Raw genomic sequence first — 26,655 nt, forward strand, 5'->3', positions numbered from 1 at the left:
ACTGCCTTCCCCCCAGTGCCAGCAGAAGGCTTCCCTGCTCATACATTTGGAACCCCGAGGCAATCAGTTTTTCTTCTGTCTAAGGCAGGGTTTCCTAACCCAGGTCCACAGTCCCCTTGGCATGCAGAGATATGTTGGCAGTATGTCATTCTAGGAGAGAGTTGATGGCCTTTGTCATGCTCTTGGCAAAATGCTATACTAACCCACCCTTGTCCTCAGAGCTGTGGACCCTTTGGGTTTCTGTTTCTGAGGTGCAGTGAGTCCCTGGGAGGCTTGGCTTTCTCAGAGCAGGTGAGGGAGCCGAAGGAAGAGTGGCAGACACAAGGCTATTGCCAACTCTGAGTTGCTGGATTCTGATAGTGACCCCATGCAATAAATCACTTAATCTCTGTGCCCTGGTGGCTCCCCTCACCCTGACCCAGAATATCTTCATCCCCCAGCTAAGCTCAGTAGACTCTGGAACAGATGAGGTCCAGAGCTGGCCCACCAGGCTGCCTTGTGGTCCCTTGAGAATCCTGGGGCCCTAGGACCCCGAGTTGTGCTCCCTGTCCCCTAGCTCTTGATTCTCTGCTGCTGGCTGATATTCTCTGTCAACCTTCCTCTTCCCTGTTCCTGGGCCATAGGACTTCTATGCATCTGTCCTGGATGTCCTGACACCAGATGACGTTCGGGTTCTGGTCGAAATGGAGGATGAGTTTTCTCGCCGGGGTCAATTTGAACGAGTTTTTCCTTCTCGAATCTCTTCTCGCTATCTCCGCTTTTTTGAGCAGCCACGATATTTCAATATTCTCACCACCCAATGGGAACAGAAGTACCATGGCAACAAGCTCAAAGGTGATGTGTCCTCCCTGCCCATAGGACGCCATGTTTAGTGAGAGATTAAATCCCTGTAGACCAAGAAATGGGCCTCCCTGGCAAGAAGAGTTGGCCAATTGATTCCACACTCTTAAGTCCCACCCCTACTGCTTTTGTCCTAGGAGTAGATCTGCTTCGCAGTTGGTGCTACAAAGGCTTCCACACGGGAGCCATCTCAGATCCTGCTCCAGTGGTGAGTGATGCTGCCGGAGGGAGGGGTCAGCTCCCGCTCAGACTCCTCTCTCCTCTGCCGGAAGAGTGCAGCATGGGCTGGGTGTAGGTCCAGACCCTCTTCCTTCTCCCTCTGCCCTGCCTTTGTGTCTCGTGGCCCTTCTTTTTCAAGGGAATAATTGCCTCTAAGATTCCTTTTCTTTCAAAGGTCAAAAAGTGCTACTTTGTAGCCTCAACTTTTTGGCTGACTAAGGAGAAAGCCAAGACTTTTGCCCATATGTGTCCATGCCTGAAGGGGAGGGGAGGGCGAAGCCGGTGATCATCTCCCAGAGGCAGAGCAGGGAGAGAGTGCCAAGCCCTGAACGTTTTAGTCTCACTGTGGCCTTTGCTTTTAGTGGTCTCTCCCGACTGTCCCAAAGGGTGACGTGAAGCTCAGCGCTTTCTCCAAATCAGAGATTCACAACCTGGGGTGAGTGCTGCCCGGGCAAGGAAAGGGTATTTTGTTGGGTGTGGGTTCAGAGACTTTTAAAATATTTGTTTTCAGTTAGTTGACACAGTATTAATGGTAAGAGCTCAGGGAGTTTTGTTTCTTTTACTCTTCCCAGATTATGATGAGATCAGCATTTTTTATTTGGTTGATATTCAGAATATTCAGCTATAATATCCTCTTCCTGGTGGCTCTTGGTGTGCCCAGGAAGCTGAGCCAAGCACAGAATCATCTGCAGAGGTGGCCACTGTCAGCCATAGGCACTAGCTGTAGGAAACCTTGAGGCCTTCTACCCTCGCTCACACTCACACTTGCACTTAAGCTCTCAAGCCTTCAGATAAATAAAGTATATGTTATGATTATTTATACCTCCATATAATTATGTCTATAACATCGTAATGTGAATGCCCCGTCCAGCCCGTGAAGGCAGATCACAAGTTGAAGTCTCAGCTACAGTGTCTCAGCTATTTCTTCATCTCCACTCCCTTCCGAAAACATAGCTCCTCTGAGGGAATCATACCGCTCTCTGAAGATGGACTACACCCAAGCCCATGAAGACCCATGTTGGCCTTTTTTCTTCTTTCCCCAGGAAACCCAGTTCCTCAGAAGACAGTGAGGACACCGGTGGAGAACTCCGCCTCTCCATGCAGATGTCACCTGTGAGCAAGAACTCTGGGCGGACTTTGAGACTCTCTGCTTCCCCCGCCACCCAGTCAACTGTTGACTCCCTCCTGGTTGCTGTGAGCCCATGACTGGCCTCTTCCCACTAGCCCCTGCCCAGGAGCACCAGCGTAGCTACCTCATGGCAACTGCCCAGCCGGCCAGCCTGGGCCCCTGCCTCCTCCACCTTGCCCTCTTCAGAGTAGTTTTTTGAAGTGGTGAAATTACAGAGATGGGCATCTGGAGGGGTGGTGGGGACAGGGACAAGGTGAGGAAGGTTCACTGGCTGATACCTCATATCTCAGTAGAGAAGCCAACGGTGGCCACTCAGCCTTATAAAGCAGGGTTTGGTTTCTACCTTCAGAGAGCTGTGTGTGATTTATCGTAGGCCTTGGTGCAGTGATTGAATTAGAGGTCAAGAGGAGACAACAGTGAACATGTTTGGGCCTGAAGTCCTTTGTCTGTAATTGAGGAGGTTCCTCTGAAGTTTCTTATTTCCTCAGGTCTACCCCTTCCTTCCTCCCCCTCTGTCCTGAGGAGCTACTTTCAGAAACCGTGAAAACTTCCTCAGTGGACAGACAGGGACAGGCCATGGCATGATGAAGCCATGTCCTATCATGCTAGTCTAGAGGGAGCTTCACTGCCTGTAGACCATTTGTCTTTCCATACGTCCACCCAGCCAGTAGCCCCGGGTCTTATTCTGACCTTATATCACTACTTGGTCAACCTTCTAAACTTCTCAGTCATGCCTCTTCAATTCTTGGCTTCCTGAGGGTGAGAGGTTCTGTGAACTTTGTGAATTTCCAATGGCCCCAGTGAAGGAGCCTAGATAATTCCAGTTGCTGTTTTCTCTCCATATATCAAAGGACACACCCTAGGGGAGAGTGATTTCCCCACAACCCGGAGGAAGGCTCATAGTCTTTCTGTTTACTCCCTTCACTGTCTCTGATTAGTGGGCTCACAGGTCGCTAGGGCAAACAGAGTCTGGTGGCGTGGCAGGTGGGTTTCAGGAGCAGTCATTCATTGTAGGATGGGCTTCCAGTCAGACGACTGGCCAAACTCTTGTACTCTTAGCCGAATCTACCTCCCTCCCCAAGACTTAGTAAACAGACTGTTCAATAAATGTTTGACTAATGAACTGTACAGACGGAGATCTCCGAGGACATGAGCACCTGAACCTGAAGGTCTGCTTCTCTCTCCCCTGGGGCAAACTGGAGCCCAGGGGAATCCAAACTGGGAGAGTTTGGATCAGAAAGGTGGTTTTCACTTGAACCAAGCTCCTCCTTAACCTGGCACTTCCTGGTTGCTGCTTGCTCTCTCCCCAACCCTGTGATCCCTTTACTTTGTTTTTCTGCAGCAGGGCCCAGCAGGAAGCCAGCTAGCTCCTGTCTGATACCCGTTTTTCCTGTTGCATATCAAGCAGGAAGCTCTGCTCACAGCCCCACCGAGGGCTTTGCCTTTATTCTCTGAGCTTTGAAAAGATGGAGACTACCCTGTTTCATGGCTCCTGGAATTCTATGGCAAGCTGGGATGGAGACATAGAAAAATCTCTAGGAGGCCTGACTGGGTTTAAGGACACACAGGTAGGTGGCTGTGCTGGCCAGTGTGAAGGCTGTGTTGACAGTTGGGAAGAAAGCCTGGTGGCAGAGTCCTGGGTCAGCTCCTACTGCTCAGGAGCAAGGACTGCAAACTCAGGTCCAGCAGGAAAGGTCTATGAAGTCAACTCCCTCTTGTCCTATCTGGATGCAAAAATGTCACAACGAACCTTATGACAAGAACAGTAAGCAGCCTTCCTAAGAAAACTAGCCACCTGCTGAAGTAGTTTTGTTAGGGCTGATCCTCTGGTCAAGGGCTTAGGTATAGAGGCCTGCCTGAGCCGGTTTACTCCTTGGAAACCAGATGCAAGCAAGTCTTTGGTCTGCCTTCTGACAGTGCAACCAGTCCATTTCCATCCCTGTAACTGGAGAAGGGACCAGCATTGCAGCCCAGGGCCAGGGGGGCGGGGGGATTATGAAATTAAATGGCTGATGAAAATAGAGTGTTCTTAGTAGTTTAAAACATGTTTATATATACATTGTTTTTAATTTTTATCACATTTGAGTATCTAAAAAGGTGTGTTTTACTGGGTGGGAGAAGGAATGGGACTTATGTATCATATCTCCCTTTCACAATTGTGAGAAAATTAAGCACTCAGCATACATACTTAGCAACAGATGCCCACGGTATAAGGTATTCAGCTAAATAAGGAATTTTGGAGAAGTAATGATTTCTTTGAAAGTTTAAATGTGTGGGTATAGTAGAATAAATGTCAGAGCATGTTGGTGGTTTTCTTAAGTTGATAACTTACCCAGTCCCCTGTTTGGAGGGAGGGGAGGATGCTACAGAATATTTCTGGAGCCCTGGAGTAAGGATTTGGGGTAGAAGGCAAGGAGGGAGTCACTGTTACTGTTTACTTCAAATTCACTCAGGATTTGTAAAACAACAACAACAACAACAACAAACCTAGTGACTTAGAGTGAATGCTAATGAAGAGGTGGCGTTGTGATAGGAAAAGAACATGGGCCTTAGAGGCTGACCTTGGGTTCAAATCTCAGTTCTGCTGTGTGACCTCGGCTGCCATTTAACTTTTTAAAGTCTAAGGTTTTTTTATAATGTGAATATAATACCTACACTGCAGAGTTGTGAAAATTAAGTAAAACATAGTAAAAGCACTTAGGACTCAGAGGGTACTTAATTCATGGTTACTCCTTCCTCCAGCCCTGTTTTGTGTAGGGAAAGACAGGCAAGGAATGGAGAACCCCTTCCGCGAGGGGGTGAAGCAGCTGCAGAGCCGGGTCAGGGGTGAGGAAGGCCAGGGCAGCGTTTAGATGCCTCAGCACCCCCACCTCCACCCTGGTGCACACAGAAGCGATCAGAATTCATTCTGTTTAATTCTTTGTTGGAGATTTATTTCTTTAGTTAAATATGTCACAGAATGCAAATTTTCTGGGTAATGGAAACACACTGAGCATTAGAAGTATATGAATTAAATTATTGTCTTACCACAAGAAAAGCTTTGATAAGAAAAGGAGAACAAGGGAGCAGTGGGTGCCTGGTGACTGGGAAGGGGAGGAGCATGGTAAAGAAAATAAGAGACCTTGAACTAGGAGCTGGAGCCAAAGAACACACCTACCCAACAGCTCTGCCAAGAGACAGTTGTCATTACAGGTTCATTCTTATGGTTTCAAGCTATTTAGTCTCCCTAGCCAAAGGACACACCCAGTTGCACTGTGCCAGGGAAGGAGGTTTGTAATTTGGGTACACAGTTCATTACACTTTCCTCATCAGTTACCCAAAGGCGGCTAGGAGACCTCCCCTCCTGGCTTCCTCTGGATTTGTCCTTTAAGTCTAAGGCTCAGCTGTCCACTGTTCAAATGCCCCAACTCCTTTGAGACTTAGAAGCATTGATGGTTTTCAGAGATATGTGGCTAAGGATGCTCCATTTCATGCCACTTGAGATTCTGAACCAGCCCTTGAACAACCCTTGGCCTCTTAGATTCCTTTCCCCCCTAAGAGTTTGCACCCTCGTTGATGTCAGGGCTCATTGGACTTGACCTTTCGTCAGCTGTGGAGCAATGAAAGCTGCAGGCAGTCTCAATGTTCTTGGCAGAGCTCTCAGATGAAAGAATACAAGAAGGATCAGCAGGAGGTGGTTGTTTTTAAAACCCATTTGTGCCTTATTATATAATAGATTGAGACACATGGAATGCTAGAGACTCATGGCAAAAAGCCAACACAATTTTGTAAAGATAATTAAGTTTCAATTAGTAAAGTGGGGATATGAAAGCCTACTTCATAGGGTAATTAAGAGAATTAGAGGGAAAAAAGTATGTAAAGCACTTAGAAAAATACCTGATATTATAGTGCAGTTTTAAAATATATTCCAGCCCTGGCCAGTTTGGCTCAGCAGTGAGAGCATCGGCCTGTGGACTGAAGGGTCGTGGGTTTGATTCCGGTCAAAGGCGCATACATGGGTTGAGGTTTGATCCCTGGCCCCAGTTGGGGTTGTGAGGTAGGCAACCAGTCAATATGCCTCTCATATCAATGTTTCTCTCTGCCCCCCCCCACTTTCAAAAACAATGGAAAAAGATCCTCAGGTGAGGATTAACAAAAAATAAAATATATTCTAAAACACAAAATTAATAACACCACTGATAACATTTTTTCATAAAGTAATTGTAACAGCATATAACTAACAGGATGTTACTGTTAACAAAGCTATGATAAAATGTACTTTGATTCTATCCATGGGATACCAAACTTGAGGATTTAATAAAAATAATTAGCTTTGAGCCCTGACTGGTGTGGCTCAATGGTTAGAGTGCCAGCCCGCACACAGAAGGGTCACAGGTTTGATTCCTGGTCAAAGGCACATACCTTGGTTGCAGGTTCAATCTCCACACCAGTTGGGGCGTGTGTGGGAGGCAACCAATCTATGTATTTCTGACTCTCTTTCCCTCCCTCTCTCCCTCCCTCCTTCCACTGTCTCTAAAGAGCAATGGAAAAATATATTCGGGTGAGAATTTTTAAAAAATAATTATCTTTGAAAGGTTGGAACCCTACCATTAGTTGTCAGGGAAATGCAAATAAAACTATAATGACACAGGTTCAGACATTTGGTGTATATGCTTGGCTAAGGAGCCTGTGGGGTGAAGCTATCATCTGTGGGATTGTCTCTAAGCCAGCATCCACCGAGGCAGAATGATAGGGCAGAAGCTGAACTTTGGTTTGCTGGTACCCCACTGTTTCTGCAGGCAGGTGGCCAAGTGCTCCCCAGGTGTTACAGGGGCATGCTGGACTGAGTCTGAGCAGAGAAACGGCCTAGCTGGAAATGGGACTGTCCCCTCATGTCTCATGCAATGCATGTTCTTGGGGAACCTGGTGCTAAAATAGACCTGCCTCCGAGTCAGGGTTGCCATGTAACAGAGCTGCTCGTTCACTGTAATCTGTTGAAAGCCAGCCCTCAACACAAGGGTTTGAGAGGGGAAAAAAATTAATAAAAGCAAACACAAAATGAAAAAGAAGGAAAGAAAAATGAGCCATGGCCAGTGTTTCTCAGTGATTAGAGTGTCAGTCTGTGCGCCGTAGGGTCTCAGGTTTGATTCCTGGTCAATGGGATATACCCGGGTTGCAGGATCAATCCCCAGACATGATCGGGGTCATGTGGGAGGCAACCAATCGATGTCTCTCACATTGATGTTCCTCCCTCCCTCCGTCCATCCCTCCCACTTTCTCTAAAAAAAATAAAAATATTATCAGGCCGGTATAGCTCAGTGGTTGAGCCTCAACTCATGCACCAAGAGGTTACCATTTCGGTTCCTGGTCAGGACACATGCCCAGGTTGTGAGCCCGATCCCCAGTGGAGGGCATGCACGAGACGGCCAGTTGATGTTCTCTCTCATCAATGTCTCTCTCTCTCTCTCTCCCTTCCTTTCCTCTTTCTAAAATCAATAAAAAGGGAAAAAAATCTTCCAGCGAGAATTAACAAAAAAAAAAAGAGACACCACTTGCACTTAACTAAGGAAGCTTGAAAATACTAAGTGTCAGAATAGGAAGTAACTGGACCATGTACACTACTGGTAGGAACACAAAATGGTATATTAGGAAACAGCTTAGTGGTTTCTTATAAAGTACACCATACTCTTGAATGTGACCCAGCAACTTGCTCCTGCATGCAAATGTTTGTAGAAGCTTTATTCATAACTTGGAAACAACCCCAATATCTAACAACTAGTGAATGAATAAACACATGGTGATATCTGTTCAAGACCACTTAGGTATAAAAAAGGAATAAACTGATTCATGCAACAGCATGGATGAATCTCAAGGGCATTATGCTAAATGAAAGAAGCCAGAAAGGAGTATATATATGTCTTATAATCCAATTTATATAACATTCTAGAAAAGGCACACTGTAGTGACAGAAAGCGTATCAGTAGTTGCCAGGACCTATAGATGAGGGAGGGGATTGACCAAGAGGGGTGCATTGGAAGCATTCTATGTCTTGACTGGGTTTGTCCAAACTCATCAAATTATACATTTAAGACAGGTGAGTTTTATTTTATACAAGTAAGTAGATTTGACTTTTAAAAAAGGACAAAGAGGCCCTGCTAGTGTGGTTCAGTTGGTTGAGCATCATCCCATGGACCAAGGGGTTGCCAGTTCCTTTTGAGGTCAGGGCACATGCCAGAGTTGCAGCCTTGATCCCCAGTGAGGGGCGTGCAGGAAACAGCTGATAAGTGTTTCTATCTTTCTCTCCCTCTCTCTCTAAAATCAATAAAGAAAAAATTAAATTAAATCAATAAAAACAGCCCGGGCCAGTTTTGCTCAGTGGTTAGAGTGTCAGTCCACAGACCAAGGAGTTGTGGGTTCAATTCCTGATCAAGGGTATGTACCTCAGGTGCAGGTTCGATCCCCGGCCCCAGTTGCGATTGTGCTGGAGGCAACCAATCGATGTGTCTCTTCCACATCGGTGTTTCCCTCTTTACCCTTCCTCCCACTCTATCTAAAAATCAATGGAAAAGTATCCTTGCATGAGGATAAAAATAAAAACATTTTTTTAAAAGAACAAAGAATAATTTCATGACACATGCAAATTAAAGCTGCAGTGAGAAAACACTAGTAAAAAGGCAGCCAAAACCAAATGTTGCAGAGGATGTGCAGCAGTTCAGGTGTTCACATATGACTGGTGGTTGAGAGGAAGATGTTGCAATTACTATAGAACACTAGAAGTTTCTTATGAATTATCATAGGTTTACCTATGACTCAGCAATTCCACTCCTAGGTATACTACCCCCACCCCACTCCCTTGAAAATGAAATTAGATGTCCACTTTTATTGCAGCTTTATTCATAATTTAAAAATTGGAAACAACCCAAATGTCTCTCAACAGGTAAACTGGTTTGGAATGCTACTCAGCAATAAAAATAAACTACAGCCTTACAAAAGATGTTAAAGGGACTTCTTTAAGCTGAAAAGAAATTTTACTAATTAATAACAAGAAATCAGCCCTGGCGGGTTTGGCTCAGCAGTTAGAGTGTTAGCCCTCAGACCAAAGAGTTGGGTTTGAGTCCAGTCAAGGGCACGTGCCTCGGTTTCGGTTCATCCCAGCCCTGGTCAGGGTTGTGCAGGAGGCAACCAATCGGTGTGTCTCTCTTACCTCGATGTTTCTCTCTCTCTACCCCTCCCTTCCACTCTATCTGAAAATAAATGGAAAAATATCCTTAGGTGAGGATTTAAAAAAGAAAAGAGATCATACAAAAATAAAAATCTCACTGTAGAAAGTGTTATAGTAAAGGTAGTGAATCACTTATAAAGCTAATATGAAGGTTCAAAAGACAAAAGTAAAACAAACTATAATGCTAGTTAAAGGACACACAAAAAGATGTAAAATCTGACTTTGAAAGCAAAATGGGGGAAGTAAAAATACAAGAGTCTTGGAATGTGTTCAACTTCAAGTGGCTTTCAACTTAAAATAGATTATTACATACAAAGGCTGTCATATGTGAAACAGCAACCACAGAGCAAAAAACTTACAGTAAATGCACAAAAGAAAGTGAAAAAGGAAGCTAAACACAACTAAAGAAAGTCATCAAACCCAAGAGAAGAGGAAAAAGAAAGGAACTGAGAGGAAGTACAAAAACATCTAGAAAATTAAGAAAATGATAATAAGTATTTACCTAGCAATATTACTTTAAATGTATATGGACTAAATTCTCAAATCAAAAGATGTAGAATGGGACTTCCGGTCAAGATGGTGGTGTAGGCAAATACGGTATCGCCTTCTCCTACAGCCATATCAAAATTACAACTAAACCACAACACAACCATCATTCAGAACCGCCTGACACCGAGCTGAATGGAAGTCCTACAGCTACGGAATTAAAGCAGCTGCTACATCGAGACTGGTAGGAGGGCAGAGGCGGACGGGCTGGTCCCACACCCACATGTAGCGAATAAAAATCTCGGCTGGGAAGGTCCTCCCTGAGGAATGAGGGGTCCCTGTCCCACACCAGGCACTCAGCTCAGGGCTCCAGTGCCAGGAAGAGAAGTCCCCATAACTGCTGGCTGTAAAAACCAGTGGGAACTTAGGCTGAGGGAGGCTTCTAGAGTCCCAGGAAGTTCCTCTTAAAAGGGCCCACACACGGACTTATTCAGACTTGCTTTTTCTAAGCTTGGAGGGGAGGCAGCTTGAGGGGCACCAGAGACATAAAGGGAAGAACTGAGTTGTTTGGCCTCGAAGTGAGGGCTGGAGAGGCGGCTTTCTCCTGTACAGACGTGCTGCCAGAGGCTGATGTTGCTTTGGTGAGCCCTTCCCTGGGGCGGCAGACAGCCGCCATATCTGGGACTCCAGCAACCTGGCTCACACTGTTTGCCCTGCCCTGCTGACTCCCTGAGGCCCTGCCCCACCCAACTTTTGGACCCACCCAAGATGTTTCCAAAGTCTTTTTTTTTTTTTTTTTTTGTCCTCACCTGAGGACATTTTTTGATATTTTGTTCAGATAGAATGGGAGGGAGAGAGAGAGAGAGAAACATCGACGTGAAAGGGACACATTGAGTGGCTGCCACCCACACGACCCAACCAGGGCTGGGGACAAACTGCAACCGAGGTACATGCCCTTAGCAGGAACCGAACCCGGGTCTCTCCGGACCGCAGGCCGATGCTCTAACCGCTGAGCCAAACTGGCCAGGGCTGTTTCTAAAGTCTTTGCTAAAAGATTGGCCTGTCTTAGATCCTGCTTCAGACTTTCCTAAAATCTCTCAAATAAGCAGCATCTGGTCTCAGCGAGCCCCATACCTCTTGTTAAGTGGCCCCAGGCTTGGGGCACTAGAAGTGGCACTAGAAGCAGCCAGCCTTGGTTCACAATTTGGCTTGTCCTGGCACCTCCAAGCCCAGCACAAGCAGCAGCCATTTGCAGAACACTTTGTAGTTTATGCCAGCTGGCCCTGGATAGAACACAGGCAGTGGCTGACCTTGCCCCAGAGCCAGCACACCCAGTCGACAGCTTCAGACCACCACCCAACCACCTCCACAGGTGACACACTCAATGAGCAGACTCAGTGGGTACCAGAGCCCTGATGAAGTAAGTCTTGCTCTGTGTGGTGGGCTCCTACACAGCTGATCCTCCAAGGGAGTCAGAGGCCAGTGGTCATTGGGCACAGCCAGTCCTTGCAGATGATCAGCCTAAGTAAATCCCTCCTATTGACATGACAACAGGAATCAAGATTCAGTTACAACAGAAGGGTGTACAGCCCACACTAGGAGTGCACTTTGAGGGCCCAGCTGGGATGATCAGGGAGGCTGTGCCACTGGATCCTACAGGACACCTACAACAATAGGCCACTCTTCGAAGCCTAGGAGACATAGCAACTCTACATAATACACAGAAACAATCACAGGGAAGCAGCCAAAATGAGGAGACAAAGAAACATGTCCCAAATGAAAGAAAAGAACAAAACTCCAGGAAAAGAACAAAACAAAATGGAGATACGCAAGCAATCAGATGCAGAGTTCAAAACACTGGTTATAAGGTTGCTCGAGGAACTTGGTGAGACATTCATTCAAGGAACTTAATGAGACTTCAAGGAACTTAAGGAGACCTCCAAGGAACTTTGTGAGAAGAATATCAACATAAAAAAGGACCAGTCAGAAATGAAGGATCCACTAACTGAAATAAATAATAATTTACAAAGAATCAATAGTAGAGTAGGTAAAGCCAAGAAGCAAACCATGGATTTGGAATATATGGAAGCAAAAAACACCTAATCAGAACAGCAAAAAGAAAAAAGAATCCAAACATAAGGATAGTGTAAGGAGCTTCTGGGACAACTTCAAGCGTGCCAACATTTGCATCATAGGAGTGTGAGAAAGAGGAGAGAGAGAGAGCAAGAAATTGTAAACCTATTTGAAAAAATAATGACAGAAAACTTCCCTAACTTGGTGAAGGAAACAGACATACAAGTCCAGGAAGCACAGAGAATCTCAAACAAGATGAACCCAAAGAGGTCCACACCAAGACACATCATCATCAAAATGCAAAAGGATCAAGACAAAGAGAGAATCTTAAAAGCAGCAAGAGAAAAGCAGTTTATTACCTACAAAAAAGCTACAATAAGACTGTCAGCTGATTTTTCAAAAGAAACTTTGCAGGCCAGGAAGGACTGGCAAGAGATATTCAAGGTGATGAAAAGCAACAGCCTATAACCGAGATTACTCTATCCTGCAAAGCTATCATTTAGAATCGATGGACATCTCAAGAGTCTCCCAGACAAGAAAAAGCTAAAGGAGTTCATCCCCACCAAACCAGTGAAATGTTGATGGGTCTTCTTGAAGGAGAAGAAGAACAAAAATATGAACAATAAAATGGCAATTAATACATATCTATCAACAATTGAATCTACAAACAAAATGAGCAAGCAGAACAGAAACAGACTCTTAGATACAGAGAACTTTTTGTTGCTTGCCAGATGGGTGGGGGCTGGGGGATGGGTGAAAAAGATGAAGGAATTAAGAAGTACAAATTAGTGGTTAGACCGATGAACCTCAAAGGGAAGGGGGGGGGGAGGGCAGGATGAGATAAACCAAAGAACTTCTATGCATATATGCATAACCAGTGGACACCGACAATAGTGTGGGGAAGGCAGGAGGGGGTCAGGATTGGGGAGGAGGCTGTAAATGGAGAAAAATAGGGGGGACATCTGTAATACATTCAACAATAAAGATGAGTAAAAAAATAAAATAAAAAAAAAGAGGTAGAATGGCTGATTGGATTAGAAAGAAAAACAAGACCAATTCATTTGCTGCCTACAAGAGACTCACTTCAGAATTAAGAATGCACATAGATTAAAAATGAAGGGACAGAAACAGACATTCCATGCAAGGGGAAATGAAAGAAAGCTGGTGTAGTTACATCAGACAAAATGAATCATTAAAGGAAGACTGGAATAAAAAACCAAAAACAAAGAGGGATCACTACATATGATAAAGGTGTGAACCCTGAGGGAAAAAGAAAGACGCCTACTAAGAAGAGCCCTGAATAGCTAACTGGGCTCACATTTATTATTATTATTTTTTTTATTTTTATTTTTTTTAATCCTCATCCGAGGACATTTTTCCATTTTTTGTACAGACAGAGTGGGAGGGAGAGAGAGGAAGAGAGAGAGACATCGACGTGAAAGGAACACATCGAGTGGCTGCCACCCGCACGACCAACCAGGGCCGGGGACAAACTGCAACCGAGGTACGTGCCCTTAGCGGGAACCGAACCCGGGTCTCTCCGGACCGCAGGCGGACGCTCTAACCGCTGAGCCAAACCGGCCAGGGCTTATTATTATTTTTTCAGAAAAATATGTTTTTATTGATTTTTAGATAGAGAGGAAGGGAGGGAGAAAGAGAAACATGAATGAGAGAGACACATCAATTGACTGCCTCCTGCACACCCCCACTGGGGATTGAACCTACAACCTGGGCATGTACCCTAACCAGAATTGAACTGGTGACCTCTTGGTGTGTTGGATGATGCTAAATTCACTGAGCCACACTGGCTGGGCAAACTGGGCTCAAATAAAATAAGACAAACAGCGCCTAGCACCAGTTTCTGCACATGGGTCTCTCACCCAAGCTGTTGTTCACTGAGAAGCAGGCACTAAACTGTCTACCTTTACAGTGTTTCTTCTGTCCGAGCCAGCCCTTATAGAGGAGTTCCTGGAATCCCATTTCAACCAATAGGACTGAGGCTTTCCCTATCCAATTGGAGCTGTGCAGCTTCAGCAAATCAGAGCAGCTTTATTCTGACCAATCAGGACAGTGCCTTTTGGACTAATCAAACTGTGAAGATTTGGAGTCCTCATTTACATGAGGATAGACCAATCAGGAACCAGGGGTGGGGACGCCTGTCCACATAAGCCAGCTCCCCTCTGACTGATAGCACACTTTCCCTTTCCACAAGATTGTGGAGGGCTATGTGTTCCTGGCTGAGCTGAAACACCAAAGATGTCTCTGAGAAGGGCCTGGTCCCAGAACTGTTCTACAGCCATGCTGTTTTCACACCTGTACTGTATCATAGTTGAGCTGTTTTGCACTAAATAGAGTTTCCTTCTTCACCAAACGGGGATTCCAGTTGGTGTTGAATTGGCACCAATAACCACTTGTTGACAAAGGGATAAATCCAGCAAGAAGATATAAGATTTATAAATATGTATGCATCCAACATAGGAGCACCAAAATATTGAAAGACCAAAGGGAGAAATTGACACAATACAATACCATCCTACTTAGATCAATGAATAAATTATTCAGACAGAAAATTAATAGAGAAACATTGAAATGACACATTAAGAAATCATAAGGCCTTGAAGACACATTAGATCTGATGACTTGTATGATATATACAGAACATTCTATCCAAAAGCAGAAGAATACACATTTTTCTCAAGTGCACATGGAACATTCTCCGGGATAGAGCACATGTTAGGCCACAAAACCACACAACAAGTCTCACTCAATAAATTCAAGAAGATTGAAATAATACTAAACATACTTTCCAACCAAATGGTATAAAACTAAATTCAATTACAAAAAGAAAACTGGGAAAACAGAAGTGTGGAAATTAATGTGCTACTGAACAACCAATAAGTAAAAAAAAAAATCAAAAAGGGTATTTAAAACTACCTAGAGACAAATGAAAACAGAAATACAATACTAAAATGTATGAGATGCAGGAAGATCACAGGCCTACCTCAAGAAACAAGAAAAAAATAAATAAAAATAAACAATCGGATTTTACCCCTAGAAGAACTAGGAAAAGAAGAACAAATAAAGGCCAAAGTTAGAAAAAGGAAGGAAATAATAACGATCAGAGTGGAAATAAATGAAATAAGGACTAAAAAGACAATAGAAAAGATCGGTGAAACTAAGAGCTGGTTCTTTGAAGACACAAAATTAACAAACTTCTAGCTAGACTCACCAAGAATAAAAGAGCTAGAGTTCAAATAAATAAAATCCGAAATGAAAGAGAGGTAGCAACTGATACTGCAGAAACACAAAATGAAATTATGAATAATTTATGCCAATAGATTGCACAACCTAGAAGAAATGACTAAATTCCTGGAATCATAAAGTCTTGTAAGATTGAATCCTAAAGAAAAAGAAAATTTGAATACGTGGATTACTAGCAAGGAAATTGAATCAGTAATAAAAAGCCTCACAACAAAATTTCAGGACCAGATGGCTTCACTGGTGAATTCTAACAAACATTCAAAGATTTAATACCTGTCCTCTTCAAACCCTTCCAAAAAATAGAAGAGGAGGGAAAACTTCCAAACTCATTTTATGAGGCAGCATTACCCTGATACCAGAACCAGATAAAGATACCACACAAAAAGAAAATTGCAACAACATGGATGAATCTCAAAAACATGTTGAGTGAAATAAGCCAGACATAAAAGAGTATAATTCTACTTTTATGGAGTTCAAGAACTGAGAACCTAATCTATGGAGATAAAATCAGAACAGTGGTTTCCTCCAGGAATTAATAGTATATAGTTAAAAAGAAAGGGGGGGAGGGACACATGGGAACTTTATGAAGTAATGGCAATGCTCTATTTTTATTGGGGTGTTGTTTACATAGGTAATGAACTAGTTAAAATTTATCAAATTTACATTTAAGACCTATGCATTTTAAAGATAGCATTTAAAAAAGAAATTAAGGTAAAATTGACATAACATAAAATAAACCATTTTAAAGTGAACAATTCAATAGCATTTAGTACATTCACAAAGTTGTGAAATTACCACCTCTAGTTCCAAAACATTTTCATCAACCTAAAAGGAAACCCCAGTCCCCCCTACACTCATCTCCTGCTTTCTGTTTTCTGTTTCTATGGATTTATCTATTTTGGATATTTCATACAAATGGAATCATACAATATGTGATCTTTTGTGTCTGACTTCTTTCACTTAGCATAATGTTTTCAAGTTTCATCTACTTTGTAGAATGTATCAGTACTTCATTCCTTTTTATGGATGAATAATATTTCATTGTATGGACTACAATATAAATAATATGGCTGAATAATATTCTGTTGTATGTATATACCACAATTTGTTTATTCATTCATCCAATGATGGGCATTTGGGTGGACTCTACCTTTTGGCTATAGTGAACAGTACTGTTGTGAATATGTGTGCACATGTATTTGTTTGAGTATCTGTTTTCAATTCCTTTGGGTATTAGATTTCTAGGGCTGCTGTAACAAAGTACCCCAAGTTGGGTGGCTTAGAACAATACAAATTTGTTGTCTCAGTTTTGGATGCTAGAAGCCTGAGATGAAGGTGTTGACAGGGTTTGTTCCTCTGAGTGCTGTGAGGAAGAATCTGTGTCATGCCTCTCTCCTAGCTTCTGGAGGCTTGCTGGCTATCTTCGGCATTCCTTGACTTGTAGGTGTGTTGCCCCAATATCTGCCCTTATGTTCACATGGGCTTCTCCCTGTGTGCATATCTGTGTCCAAGTTTCCCAATTTTCGTAAGGACACCACTCATTTTGGAATAGGACCCACCTTACTCCAGTATGACCTCGTTTGCAAGGGTCCCATTCCCAAATAAGGTCACAATATGAAGTACTGAGATTCAGAACTTTAGCATATGAATTTGGGGGGCACACAGTTCAACCCATTATAGGTATATACCTAGGAGTAGAGTTCTCAGGTCAGATCAGCTACTGACAATGCTGTGACAATGACATTATCAGTCTTGGTATGCAAATAATCATGACAGCTATTAGAGTGCATGGTATATTTAGAATTGGAAAGAATGATTGAAACCAGACATCTCAAATCTGAATGCTCATTGGCAGAGGAATATAGAATTCGAGACACATCTTTCCTGTTGGAAAACTAACTCAAAATCAGAATCCATGGGTTTGGTAAGGGCCAGGTATCTCAGTAATCATATTTGAGACAATAGCTGAGATAAACATCACTGATTTCTCTTACCAGATTCTCTCTCTTTCCTCTTCCAGATGAGAAAAGACTCAAATCTCTGAAGATAAGAGAATTTTTCTATAATCCATCTCTAATCTGTACAAATGACTTTCCTTATGGGCTGTGGTATTAACATAAGAGGTCTTTGACATTGAAAATCTCATCGTGATATATTTCAGAAGAGAAATTATAATCACTGGAAGAGATATTGTAGATATTTTGTTAATATAAGTGTAATTTTATCCCTATAGTAGATGCTCAAGCAAAACAAATAGCAACTATCATTTACTGAGTTTTTATTATGACTTAGGCATTGCTCTTGGTGTAGACATGCATATGCACACATGTGCATGCATGCACACAAACACACACACTCACACTTATTCTTACAAAAATTCCTTAAATATTGGCATTATTATCTCTATTTTTCAGATAAGAAAAACAAGGTTCAAAGAAGTTAGATGAATTGTCCAAAATTGTTGAAGTGATGAATGCGTGTATCACCCTGTTTCCTAGTACTTTGTAGCAGTTGCTGATTTCAGAAATCAATGGGAAGACCTGGGTTGAAGGAAGGATGGAATATAGAGCCAAAAAGGAGGCAAGAATACTGAGGTATTTACAAATGTGACAGTAAATTAATCATGTGATCAAGGGCACCCTAACAGTTCATAAAATAATAATTAAATAATTTATAAATGATATTTTTGTGTTTTTGCCCATTTAATGTGTTTCTTATACATTTCCCCTCATTGAGAATGATGAAATAAAACCTCTGCCAGATGTCAAGTAGGGTTTCCAACATCATTATTCAAATATTATTTATTGCACATTCTCAAATTGTGGGTTTAGAAATGGAGGTGAGTTCTTTGGTTTTATTCTTTTTTTTTTTTTTTCTTTATTGATTGATTTGAGAGAGAGATGAAGTGAGAAGGAGAGAGAGATAGAAACATCGATGAGAGAGAACATCAATTGGCCACTTCCTGCATGTCCCCCACTGGGGATTGGGCACACAACCTGGGCATGTGTCCTGACCAGGAACTGGTGACCTCTTGGTGCATGGGTCAACACTCAACCACTGAGCCACACTGGCCGGACTTTGGTTTTATTCTTGACCTCTCATTTGCTCTAGTGAGTACACTTTTTCATGGGTCCAGCCAATTCTATACTATGTAACAAACATGCAGCATGGGGAATCTTGGGGATACAAATTATGTGCACAGGTAGGAGCATGAACATAGAATCCTGCTTGGAATGCCATGCCTAATTTCCCACCTAACTGCTATCTCCTTCAGCCCTGGGCTGGTCTTGATCTCCTTCCCTCCCTCTTCCTCCCTTCCCTCAGCCTTCCCTCCCTTCTTTCCTTCCTTCCTTCTTTCCTTTATCTTTCTCTATAATTTTTATAGTCATAAAATATGTATAACAAAATTTGCCATTTTAACCATTTAAATGTACAATTCACTGGCATTAATTATATTTACAATGTTACACAACCATTATCACTTATCTACTTTCAAATATTTCATCACCCCGAACAGAATTCTGTACCCATTAAGCAATAACTCCCTATCCTCCAATTCTTTATCCCCTGTAACCGCTAATCTTACTCTCTCTGTGACTTTGCTTACTCTAAGTATTTCATTTAGGTGGAATCATACAATATTTCTCCTTTTATGTCTATTAGCATAATGTTTTCAATGTTCCTGTTGTAGTATGTATTAAAACTTCATTTCTTTGTATGGCTGAATAATACTCTGTCGTATGTACATACAGCCTTTGGTTTATCCATTCTTCTGTTGGCAGACACTTGAGTAGTTTCCACCTTTGGCTCTTGTGAATAATACTACTATGAACATTGACATACAACTATCTGTTTGAGTCAAGTCTCCTTGATTTAATTTATTCCTAAATATTTTATTCATTTTGGTGCTCTTGTAAATGGAAATGTTTTCTTTGTGGATTGATCATTGCTGGTGTATAGAAATACAACTGATTTTTGTGTAGATTTTGTATCCTGTAATTCTGCCTCGTAAAGTGTTTGAACATTGTCTGCCATGTTCCTGCCCTGGTCAGGGCAGGTCGTGCAGGAGGCAACCAGTCGATGTGTGTCTCTCACATCGATATTTCTCTCTCTCTTCCCACCTCCCTCCCACTCTATCTGAAGATAAATGGAAAATATCCTCAGGCGAGGATTTAAAAAAAAGAAGAATACAGCAGAAGTGATGCTGCATCACTTTCAAAGTTGGGCCATAAAAGATCAGGCAGCTTCTGCCTTGTTCTTCGGAACATTTCTGCTCGAAGCCCTGAGCTGCTATGTAGTAAGTCCTCCTACTCTGAGGCTGCCATGCTATGAAGAAGCCAAGGCACAAGGAGAGGCCACATGGAGACACTCTGGACAACAATCTTTATGTCTGAGCATCAGGTGTTTTCAGATTCTTTCTTCAGCCTTTGAGTCTTCCTAGCTGAGGTCTCTGACATCACAGAACAGAAACACGTCTTTCCCACTGTGCCCATTCCAAATCCTTGGCTCACAGATTCGTACTCATAATAAAATGATTATCTGTTCTTTTTTATCCTCACCCGAGGACAATTTTCCATTTTTTTGTTCAGATAGAGTGGGAAGGTGAGAGAGGAAGAGAGAAAGAGAGAAACATCAACGTAAAAGGGACATATCAGGTGGCTGCCTCCCGCACGACCCAACCAGGGCCGGGGACAAACTGCAACTGAGGTACATGCTCTTAGCAGGAACCGATCCCAGGTCTCTCTGGAGCGCAGGCCAATGCTCTAACCGCTGAGCCAAACCGGCCAGGGCAAAAGGATTGTTGTTTTAAGTTGCTAAGTATTTGGGCAGTTAGTTATGCAGCAATAGCAAAAATCTGAGACAAATTATTGGTGTTAGTACATATATGACTTGGGCAATTATTCTTATTTAATAGTTGAGAACTGAGGCTCGCTCAAGAGGTTAAATAACTTTCCCAAAATCTTATAGCTGGTAAATAACAAAGCTAGGATTGGAACCTATGTCTGAATGACTGTATGGCCTTACAGCCTATGTTTTTTACTGTTGTGTACATTTGAGAGAGAGTGGGTGGGGAAAAGCCAGAGATCAACTGTTGAAATGGTTTTGTAACTTGTTTTTGTTTCTTCTTAATGCAACACTGTGAGTATTTTAATGACACCCGCCCCCCCCCCCCGCTCTTTTCACTATAACATGCCACATCTTGTTTCAATAAATATTTTTGTTTCAAGGTGGAGAGCCCCATTCAAGTGTCAGAATATAACAACACCCACAGATGCTCCTTTTTTTTTCATCCTCACCCGAGGATATTTTTTCATTTATCTTTAGACAGAGTAGAAGGGAAGGAGAGAGGGAAAGAGAGAGAAACATCAATGCGAGAGGGACACATCAACCAGTTGCCTCCCGCACGACCCCGATCAGGGCTGGGGACAAACCACAAGCAAGGTATGTGCCCTTGGCCGGAATTGAACCCAGGTCTCATTGGTCCACGGGCCAACACTTCAACCGCTGAGCCAAACCGGCTAGGGCTGTTTTTTTGTTGTTGTTGTTTGTTTGTTTGTTTTAACCTCACCCGAGGACATTTTTCCATTTTTTGCACAGATAGAGTGGGAGGGAGAGAGAGGAAGAGAGAGAGAGAGGGAAACATCGATGTGAAAGGGACACATCGAGTGGCTGCCACCCGCACGACCAAGCAGGGCCGGGGACAAACTGCAACCGAGGTATGTGCCCTTAGCGGGAACCGAACCCGGGTCTCTCCGGACCGCAGGCTGACGCTCTAACCGCTGAGCCAAACCGGCCAGGGCTGTTTGTTTTTTTTCTTAACATATCTTCTTTTCATTGATTTTTTTAGAGAGAAAGGAAGGGAGAGAGAGATAGAAACATGGATGTGAGAGAGAAACATAGATCAGCTGCCTCCTGCACGCCCCCTACTGGGGATCAAGCCCGCAACCCAGGAATCAAACCAGCACCTCTCAGTCCATGTGATGACGCTCAATCCACTGAGCGACACCGGCCGGACCACATGCTCCCTTCTCCATTAAGGAAGCAGTGGTGGGAGTATTTCATCTCATTCCCTTCAGGGAGAGAGTGACACAGAGAACAAAGCAGTAAATTGTTTGCTTTGCAAAAATTGAAGTCCAGACATACGATGAAATATTTATAAAAATGTTTGATTACTTAGAGCCAGAATTTCCTATTCTGAAGTGTAGAAGCGTTACCTTAGGTGGTAGAAGTGGAGACAAGGACACTGAGGTCTAGCAAAAGGAAGTCAGTTTACAACACTGACATTCCCTGGGACTCCCCGTTTCTGAATTCTGGCTCTGACTTTACCAGCTATATGACTTGGGTTGCTATCATGGGGCTCGCAGCCCAACCATAATCATGTGACCAGTCTTTCCAACATGACCAGCCCCATCCTGAAACTATCTAAGGATCCACCACAAATAACAAAGACACTCCAATCACTCAAGAAATTTCAGGAGTTAGAAGCTCCATGTTAGCAACCTGGGGCAAAGACCAGACAACTTCTTTATTATACAACAGCAGATATCCCTAAATTTACTGAGGGTGATTTTCTGATACAAAATGGAATTCCAAATAAGAGTCTGCCAGACTCAGAAGGTGAGCACCTGCCCTTGAGGTGGTTTCTAGACACCTCACCATGGCAGCTCTGGTTGGGATAACAGTAAGCTACCACTCCCAGAGATGCTCAAGTCCCCGGGGCCGGAGAGAACGGTCTGGTCTCGGTGGATATTGCGCAGGGCCAGGCAAGATGTCCTACCTTCTGTCACCCAGCCTCTTGTTATCAGGCTAATAGTGGACCCCTCTCACCTTCCCATTTCCGTAGTGGAAATGGTCATATACCTTGTCCTTCCCTTCTCACCTCAAATCTAACGGAACGAGCTCTAAACCCAGTACGTGAAGCCCTGGGCTCAAAGCCTGGCTCTGCCACTTACTGCGCTTGACCTTCTCCGAAATCATTTCTATCTGGAGGAGAAGAATAATAGTTTCTAACATTCCAGGAGTCTGGTGTTCAAATAAATGCTGTGAGTAGGAAACCTTTTTCTAAAGAGTCAGCATCTTGTTTGCTAGGACTGCCATAGCAAAGTACCACAGAGTGGGTGGCTTAAACAACAGAGATTTATTATCTCACAGTCCTGGAGGCTGGGAATCTGAGCTCAGGCTCAGCAGGGTTGGTTTCTTCTAAGAACTCTGTCCTTGGCTTTTAGATGGCCATTCTCCTCGGTGTCTTTACTTGGTCTTCTCTGTATGTGTGGTTTTGTTCAAATCTCTTCTTTTGAGGATGCCAGTCATAGTTGTTGAGGGCCCAGTTGACTTCATTTTACCTTAATCACCTCTTTAAAGGCCATATCTCCAAATACAGTCACATTCTGAGGCACTGGGGCTTAGGACTTCAGCATATGAATTTTGAGGGCACACAGTTTTGTCCATAAAGAACAGCATTTCAAACAGGATCGCACTGGCACAGAAACAGGCAGAGAAAAAATTGGAACATGAGAGAGCAGAGGCTGAAAACTAGCACACAGATTTTTTGGCTTGATCAATTTTTAAAATATTTTCAGCTGTTTTCTCATAAATATTCTGCATTTTGGCTTCTCTTGAAAAATCCAAAGCTCTGGCAACACCAATTGGCCAGAGTTGGGTGGCAGCTGCCCTGGGGCGTCTCCTTCAATTTACCCTAAATCCCACCACTCCCCTATTCTGGTCTCTGGCCTGGTCTGTTTCATTTCAAGCTATTTTGATTTTTTGACCTCTGGGATGAAGAGTACAGAAATAGATACATATTAGAATTGAAGAAAAGATGCACATGGTATTTCCAACCCTTGGGGAAGCATTGTGTGGAGGAATTGGCCACACCATCTCATCCCCAATCAGAGGATCATTGTTGACTTGAAAGAGTTTAACGAAGGCAGGTGTCTTTCCTTGGGTATCAGAGGGTGTAGTCATTAAGACTTAGTATAGACCTGTGATACAGCAGGCCTTCTACACACCCAAGAAAAGCAGAAGTGAAATTAACTGCTTTGTTCTTTAGCAAAATACTTAATATTCACTAATTTAGTGTGGGTTTAGACTGTAAGTCTTAAGGGGCAGAAAAGTTATTTATCTAGGATGAGATGCTTACTTTTATAGGTTAACCAATAGAGGAACCAAAGCAGCTGCCTTGCCACCATGCTCAGGGGTGCAAATACTGTCAATAAAGCAGGAACTGGAGGTTCTTCCTTCACTGTCTCCGAGGAGCTGGGTGCCACCCCTCTTCCTCTGCATCTGTGGGACCCTTGGTTGAAACCTAGGGATGGATGAGACCACAAACTAGGACTCAGAATCTTATCTGGAGAAAGGAATCTAGGGTTCTTGGGGAAAGAAGTGGAGTTTTCCAGGGGAAGGGAAGGTGGAGTTTCCCACTTTGAGACTTGAAGAAGAGAATACCAGAGGCACCGTGACCGAGCTGCAGTGCTGGAGAACCCAGTCAGAAAGCTGTTGGAGAAGCCTCTGAAGTACAAGGTCATGAAGGTCTAGGCTACCAGCTGCCTACCCTTGTGCAACCTGAGGTAGAAGTTAGATTTAGCAGGATTCTCCTATGTAGTGACTCCCCTCTGGAAATGTTCTAACCTCTCGCTAGAGGAACATGGGCTTTCGGGTACGTTCGTCTTGTGAACACTAAAGAGACAGAGTGGATGTGGTGGAAATGTTTGCTCTTGTCATCTCCTCCTGGCCTCTAGTGAAGACGGAGGGTCATCCTAGGGTAGACGGTGACTCTGAGCTCCAGGTGGCCATTGCAGATCAGAGGATGATGCAGAGCCAGCTCCGCAAAGCTACCTGGCACCAAAGCAATGTCCTGGAGTGAAATGGAAGATCAAATCTTCTGCCAAGCCCTGTGATTTATTTATTTTTAAATATGTTTTCATTGATTTGTGTTTTTAGAGGGAGAGGAAGGGAGAGAGAGAGAGAGACACATCCATGTGAGAGAGAAACATCAATCAGCTGCCTCCCACACGCTCCCTATTGAGGATCTAGCCCGAAACCTGGACATGTGCCCTGACTGAGAATCGAACCAGGACCTCTCAGTCCATGGGACAACACTCAATCCGCTGAGCCACACTGGCTGGGCTAAGCCCTGTAATTTAAAGAACGCTATTCCCAGATAGGAGATCAGGGCACCCAGAAATCTCTTAAGCTATTATATAATAAATGATGTTGGAATAATTAGAATATATGTTAAGATTCTAGGTCACACAAAACCAAAAATTAAGCCCACTTAATTTTTTTTGTTGTTAACTGTGAAAAAAATATAGTGTGTAAAGATAAAATGATCAAATGTAAAGTAAAATATTGGAGGTCCCCCCCCCATAATCTTGGGGCAGTCCAAAGCAAGATATGAAACCCAGAAGTTATAAAAGAAAAAAATGCTAAATTGAACCACACAGAAATTAAGAAAAGATACCCTAAATACAGTCAAGATATAGGGAACACACCACGAGGAGAAAATGTGATATATATATCTCAAAGGTTAATCTTTTTAAATAGAAAAAGAACACCAACAAACAACAAGAAAAGAAAAACAATCCAATGGAAAAAAAAAATAAAAAGATCTGACTAAGGACTTCATAGAAGAAAGAGAAATGGACAATAAGCATATTTTAAAAATATGCTTTTATAATATTTAAAGGAATTCACATTAAGGTATAACATGATATTTTTCAGCTACAGGTAAAAAGAATGTTTATATAAATACAGAATAAGGTCTGGAAGAATATACACCAAACTACAGACAATGCTTCGTTTTGAGGGAGTTTAACTGGGAAAGCAGAGCAGGGGTCTTTCATTTTGTTATTCTATATAAATTCTTCAAGTTGTGGGATAATGGGTGATTTTTACTTTGGGGATGTTTTTCTGTATAAAATTCTTTTGAAAGAAATGCAAACATACATTTTCCACTTTCAGGAAGTTTGGAAATTTTTTGTTTACTTTAATTTTCAAAAATCACAAAATGTATAAGGTAATTAAAATAATCAGATCAGGTATCCACTCTCACATCTCAAACCAATTCTATGCATACTGTTTGTCCTTGTACTGAATTCATGGATATCTTCAATTATACATTTTCCACAACATACTTCTTTCTGGTGATTCCCCCCCCCCCAAAAAGAGAAAGAAAGAAAAATTAAGGTGCTATATGTATGTAAGGATTTAATTATTATTCTTTTCTAAATATGTTTTTATTGATTTTAGAGAGAGGAAGAGAGAGAGGAATTGATGTGAGAGAGAATCGTCAATCAGTTGCCTCTGGTACCCAACCTGATCGCAGGAATGGAACCAGCGACACTTTGGTGCATGGGACTATGCCCAACCAACTGAGCCACACTGGCCAGGACAGGGTTTAATTATTTTATTATTATAAAAAAAATTTGTTTTTCTCTATTGATTTGAGAGAGAGAGGAAGAGAGAGATAGAAACATCGATGAGAGAGAACATCGACTGACTGCTTCCTGCATGCCTCCCACTGGGGATTTGGCCCACAACCTGGGCATGCGCCCTGACTGGGAATCGAACTGGCAACCTCTTGGTGCAAGGGCTCAACCACTGAGCCACACCAACCAGGCAGGATTTAATTATTTTAATACATTATTATTGCTTTCATTAAAGTTCTTGGCTCTGGTGACCAAGATAATGGACAGCCAGACATCACTTTGGGAAACCAATTTTCAGAAAGTTCAAAAGAAAAATGTCCTTGCTCTATGACTTTTGGATAAGCCCACTGAGAAAACTAGATATTACATATACATATTACATAATTCAGAGAGTCCAAATAACACTCTGTGAAGTTTTTTGTATCCCTGCCACCTTTGTCTTTGAGGTAGATACAATTATGTTTCTTGTATATCCTTCCAGAGATATTCTATGCAGGTGCAATCATGGCATAAGTGTATGGTAGCCTACCCCAACACTGTTCTGCGTTGTACTCTTTGTTTTTTTTATCCTCACCCGAGGACAGTTTTTTGTTTTTTGTTCAGAGAAAGTGGGAGGGAGAGAGAGAGAAAGAAACATTGACATGAAAGGGACACATCGAGTGGTCACCACCTGCATGACCCAACCAGGGCTGGGGACAAACTGCAACCGAGGTACATGCCCTTAGCGGGAACCGAACCCGGGTCTCTCTGGACCACAGGCCGACGCTCTAACCGCTGAGCCAAACTGGCCAGGGCTGTGCTCTTTTTATTTTAAAAATGTGTCTTGAAAATTGTTGTATATCAGTATATATAGGGTTGTATCTATGTTTTTATTGATTTTTTTAGAGAGGAAGGGAGAGAGAGATAGAAACATGGATGTGAGAAAGAAGCATGGATCAGCTGCCTCCTGCACGCCCCCACCCCCCAACTGGGGATCGAGCCCACAACCTGGGCATGTGCCCCGACTGGGAATTAGACCA

The 26,655-nt window shown here is 42.9% G+C and overlaps 2 protein-coding genes across 3 annotated transcripts in view; both read left to right on the forward strand.

Moving 5' to 3' along the window:
* The window catches only part of TTLL4 (tubulin tyrosine ligase like 4), a 47,004-nt gene extending 44,682 nt beyond the window's left edge, over window positions 1-2,322 (forward strand). Inside the window, 4 exon segments of the mRNA XM_036253718.1 lie at window positions 624-834; window positions 978-1,048; window positions 1,422-1,495; window positions 2,103-2,322. Coding sequence (XP_036109611.1) covers window positions 624-834; window positions 978-1,048; window positions 1,422-1,495; window positions 2,103-2,265 — 519 coding nt within the window. The 3' untranslated portion in view covers window positions 2,266-2,322.
* Window positions 2,323-3,556: 1,234 nt separating this feature from the next.
* LOC118625177 (sterol 26-hydroxylase, mitochondrial) overlaps window positions 3,557-26,655 on the forward strand; it is a 66,734-nt gene continuing 43,635 nt past the window's right edge. Inside the window, exon 1 of one of the 2 annotated variants that reach the window (XM_036253722.1) lies at window positions 3,557-3,756. In XM_036253722.1, the coding sequence (XP_036109615.1) occupies window positions 3,655-3,756 (102 nt within the window). In that variant the 5' untranslated portion in view covers window positions 3,557-3,654. The remainder of the gene's footprint in view (window positions 3,757-26,655) is intronic. The other variant, XM_036253723.1, reaches the window with a different exon arrangement.

This window comes from Molossus molossus, unplaced genomic scaffold (genome assembly GCF_014108415.1).
Source record: "Molossus molossus isolate mMolMol1 unplaced genomic scaffold, mMolMol1.p scaffold_m16_p_11, whole genome shotgun sequence".
Taxonomy (NCBI): domain Eukaryota; kingdom Metazoa; phylum Chordata; class Mammalia; order Chiroptera; family Molossidae; genus Molossus; species Molossus molossus.